General features: G+C 41.1%; 1 protein-coding gene across 1 annotated transcript; it reads right to left on the bottom strand.

Annotated features, from left to right (window-relative positions):
- Window positions 1-261: 261 nt before the first annotated feature.
- Window positions 262-4,495, bottom strand: LOC121763430 (protein STICHEL-like 2). Its single transcript, XM_042159441.1, is given in 8 exon segments — window positions 262-373; window positions 575-1,010; window positions 1,101-1,310; window positions 1,528-1,707; window positions 1,858-1,978; window positions 1,980-2,081; window positions 2,155-3,691; window positions 4,274-4,495. Coding segments are annotated over 6 exon segments (2,514 nt in total). The 5' UTR covers window positions 3,631-3,691; window positions 4,274-4,495; the 3' UTR covers window positions 262-373; window positions 575-585.
- Window positions 4,496-5,164: the final 669 nt, after the last annotated feature.

Genomic DNA, 5,164 nt, shown 5'->3' with positions numbered 1-5,164 from the left:
ATTCTATAAATTTTATGAATAAGATTTCTAATAAAAGTTAGGTTAACAGAAGTCGTTGTATATTATACCATGGTCCCTTTTTTCGTAGTAACATAAATCAGCTGTTTTTGCTACACGATGTTCCCACCATCTACAGCAATGGCTAATGAGTCACTTTGCAGCAGCGCAGTGTAGGGCGTAGTCGACGAGCCGCTCGTCGCGGCTGTGGTGATGCCGTAGCTGCCACACCTGCATATTAAAAGCACACTTAGACTCAGTACTCAGTCCTATGCATTATCAATCTTATTAGAGAGAAAAAAAAAAAACCGGCATCGCCTTTCGAAAAGGAAATGTGGCAGTTCTCCAGCAACGAAACCTCGTGTGCTCGTTTGATCTGGTAACGTAGATGATATTGAAACACGAGATATAATTAGTAAATAAATAAATAAATACCATCTGCGTGCACATGCACGCAGATGGTAGTGAAACACGAGATATAATACAAAAAAACAATTTGTGCACGTGCACGCATATGATAGTGAAACACTAGATGTGTACAAAAAAGGAGGATTCTCGTGCATGAGAGAGGGCATACCGTGGTTTACATCACGACTGATCAGGCAACAAGGCGTTGGGAGCGCCGGCTTCAATGCTCAACGTGTTGCCCTCGCTACTCCGGATGGTCTTGACCACCTCCTTCTTACGGCAAAATGAGCACGAAACCTGAGAGCTACACTCGGAAGAGCATCTCTCCACGCACCTATCCCTCATTCTCACAGTCGTGGGAGTCGAACCATTGCCACCGGATTTCTTCACCCTAAAAAGCACTCTATGCGAGCAATTGAGCAAGCTGAGGCATGGCTTCTTTGCCTTCCCCTTCCTACTCGAGCCATCACGAGACAAGTTTATCCTGAGCTCCACATTGTAGCCCAGTATATGTTGTAGCACACCAGCAATCTCCTTCCACGATTTCTCAGCCCTAGACGCGTGGTCAGGGTGATCAAACTCGAGCTCTGCCACTGCAATCCTTGCTGCACAAAGCAACGCATAAGCACAATGAAGAGCTTGAGCAAAACATGATTTGGCTTTGGATGCACGAGGCAAGAATCGAGCTGGTTTACCTTGGGAGAGACGGACAGAGGCCAAGTTCCCGCGTTTGAGGAGGAACTTCTTGAGAGAGCTAGACGCGCACATCCCAGCTGCTCGTATCCAGACCAGATCCAGAGTTTCCCGGTCATACTTTGTGTTTGCAGATCCAGCATCCACACAAGCACATCCAACGGAGAGCTTGAAACTGTCGCTCGTTGAAGACGAGCTCAGGAAATCACCATCTGCAATTTTCAAGTCAGCCATAGTAGTGTATGCCTAATAAATGTGACTCGTTTCCGTTTTTGTCCGATCCACTAAAAGTGACTTATCTACACTAGATTCCATACTACTACTTAATAAACAAAATGCAACCTTCTGAATATATGTATCCAATTTACGAGCCACATTTATTGGGAAGGAGGGAGTATGGAGTTCCAAATCATCATAACCGATCCTCACCTTTTGGGAGTAACGACCGCGTGCTTAGCCTTGGATCGCTCCCCTCGTTTGAAGCTGCAGAGCTCAGCTGGAGAAGAGCCACAGTCAGCCAAGTCATCTGGTTGTTCGACATCCTCAGCTGTTTCTCGGTTTGTGACAGTATCTTTAGAGCGTGGCTGAGCTGGCGCGTGTCGTCTTCAGCTGCACGAAAACAGATTATTCACCTCAACAAAGCAAAATCCTCAGTTAACATAGGTTTGATATAGCATCAGATGCAGCATTATGCAGCCTGACTGCCCAAAATCCGAAAAAATTTCACAATAATCAAAGGAAAGGTATAATGAATCATACAATTATCTGATCCGAAAAGCTTCCTTCTCGTCTCTGAAACTCCATCAGAGGGGCACTTTCCAGCAAGAATGTCCATTATGAGGCTTGCCAGCTGTGATGTAAGCTCCAACGGATCTACCCCCCGACCCCATAAGCTCTCTGGCCTTTCGAACCGTGTTTGAGGCATCAGATGACATTGCCAGATACAGCAAATCAAGCAATTCATCATCAGAAACGACTCCACTCTGCAGCAACGAACAACAATGTAGACTCAAGATCCCAATAGTGCTAAATGAATCAAGAATGTTTAGCACTTACCACATCATGAACCAATGAAACTGTTATTTTCTTCCCGAGCAAGCTCAGCTGATCGAGCATCATCTCTGCATCACGCAGCGAACCATCTGATCTAGTTGCTATGAAGCTCAAAGCATCCTGGTCGAAATCAAGAGCTTCTTGAACACATATCTTCCCCAACTTGCTGGTGATGTCAACTTCCTTCACCTTCTGGAAATGGAATATTTGGGACTTTGTTAAGGCACAACGCGGGAGCTTGTCAAGATTTGGAGTGACCATTATGAAGACAATGTGTCGAGGAATCTCCACAAGCCCGTTCAGAATAGTTGCCCACGTCTCCCGCTGCAACAGATGGCACTCCTCGATGATATACACCTTAAACCGTGATAAACTAGGAGGGATCCGAGCATTCTTCATCAGCAGTCTGCACCTTTCCGTTTTGTTGATTCTCACTGAGTCCACTTCCTTCGCGTCCATGCTCCTACCCGAGAAGAACAAGACACATTCCTTGCATATGCCACATGGTCTTGTAGACTCGGGACAGAGGCAATTCAATGCAGCAGCGAAGATCCTTGAAGCTGATGTTTTCCCAGTTCCTCGTGGCCCGTGGAAGAGATAAAGAGAAGCTATCTGCCTCCTAGAGACCGCATCTGATAGAGACGTAGCCACTCTGTTTTGCCCTATCAATTCACCAAATGTTTTAGGCATGAACTTTTGGCAGAGGCTTCTTGGAGTTTCCACATAAGGACCAACTCCTTCACTGTTGTGCCTAGAGTCGATGCTCTCTCTCGTTGCATCGTCCGACCAAAGAGGCCGTTCTTCGACATCAGCAAGAAGACTAGGTCCTCTAAGTTTCCGACCTCTTGACCAACAACTGCTGATACCACATCCTTGATGGCAAGACTCCATGAAACCAACATCTTCTTCACGTTCCTTTCGAGCTTCACCATAAGACAAGCATGGACTCCCTGCACTGCTCAGTCCATCAAGCTCCGAACGCCACAAACCATGCCTCTTCTTGACTTGCCTCAGTTCATCATTGCCTTCATTACACGAAGCCCCACCCTCACCCGAAGGTGTTGCACTGGTGAACTCAAAATACTTGTCACCATAATCCTTACAGTATCTTTCACTCAACGCCTTGCTTTCACACGCCATCGCCAGGTCAAGTGCACGTGCATCCGTCCCTTCATCGCACAACGACCTCCGGTGTGCAGATTCTTTTTTTCCAACCATGGCCCCTAACTTACTATTTCTTGAACCATAATACAGCGCCGAGCTTCTTAATCCTAGACCATCATCATCACCCTCACTCGCTCTATTTTCAAATCCTAAAGTGATTGCATCATTCGAATACGCCTCCCAATTCACATTATCAGCGAAGGCATTCAACTTGCTCATGGAGTTTGTGGATGGATCCCGAAGAGACCTCACTCTCCTAAGGGCTACCAACGTTCTCGATAAAGGGACATCGACAGAATGCCGCCTCCCATGCATCCCTCAGACTAAAACAATCCACACTACAGCATATGCTAATCAAGAGAATTGCAATGTCAACCTGAAAATCACCAAAACTAGGCATTCAGATAGTGACATTCTTAACTTAAACCTCAACCTTCCTTGAACATGAAGAAAAGATGCATAACAAGATTCTCAAGCTAAAAGAAGAGCTAGTCAAAGATATACACAAACTTCAATCATTCAAAAGCTATGATTTTGACTGTGTACTTACAAGTAATAAAGAAGCCAACTGTAAGGGAGGCAAAGCAATTTAATTAGAAGGCAACATACAATAAGTACAGCAGAATGTACCACTTTTTTCACACAGCATCAATAGTTGAAAAAAAACACAATTGTCACCATTTTTACCTGAAACACACAAACTCAGAAAAGAAAACAAATGTGAATATATAAACTTAAAAAAAAATCTATGAGAATATATTAAAAATCCCACCTACACAGCTACACTTCTGCCCCAGCAAGATTTAAATAATGGAACAGTCTTGAAATTTGAAAAGAGAAAACATAAACAAATGGAATACAAATATTTACCATCGTGCTGCACAGTATATAAAACTTCATACATTGTTAAAACAAGGCAAAAAAGGACAAAAATTTGAAAGGAAAAAACACACAAAACCTGTGGATTGAAGAAGAAGCTATAACTACGTTGTCTGCTTGCCCTTGGAACCCACCACAAGAACAAAAAAAAATTCAAACGAAAGAGCGAGGATTTCGGAAGACCCACAAGCCAAGATTACATCTTTTTCCCATACAACATAAGTCGCACTTAAACAAACGAGAGAGTGACGGTGGTGGTGAAAGGGGGAGAAGAGAAATAATCAGTCTTGAACTCACGTGATGTCATTTCCTCTTCTTCTCCTATTTTAATTATTTTATTGATTATATTGGATGAAATGGGTTTAATTGCTTTCGTCTGTTAATTAAAACTAGTCTTTAATGAAAACTAGTATTAACACCCGAGCTATGCACGGGAAATAAGAGTTTCAAATAATGAATATAAAATATAATAAATATATAGAAAATAAGAATTGAAAGAAATACGGAGATTTAAAAAAACAAAAATATATTTATCTTATCTCACTCAAAATGAAGAATTTACTACTCCCCACTGAATGAAACATTTAAGCAATTTTAATTTATAATCTAAGTGAGGTAAAAAGATAATAAAATTAATGACAAAAATAAGATGTGTGACTAATGATCAAAGAGTATAAATTAATTAGAATAAGATATACAAATAAAGAAAATATGTGTGAGTAAAGATGTTTTTTGAAAATGTTATGCAAGTCATTAATCCAAATAAAAGGTAAATTAATATATAAATTTAATAGCTTAATTTATAAAAAATTAATTTGAAAAAAATATAAGGAATATTAAACATATCCACATTAAATATATGAATAATTTGAATCATATAAATTTAAAACTTTTTTGAGAAGTGAAGTTAGAAAATTTGTATTATCCAATAATCACATTTTAGTTGACTATTTATTTTTTTCTTTTAATT

The sequence above is a fragment of the Salvia splendens genome, chromosome 14 (genome assembly GCF_004379255.2).
Source record: "Salvia splendens isolate huo1 chromosome 14, SspV2, whole genome shotgun sequence".
Lineage (NCBI taxonomy): Eukaryota > Viridiplantae > Streptophyta > Magnoliopsida > Lamiales > Lamiaceae > Salvia > Salvia splendens.
Note: the sequence above shows the minus strand (reverse complement) of the source record. Positions and strands in the feature narration are given on the sequence as shown.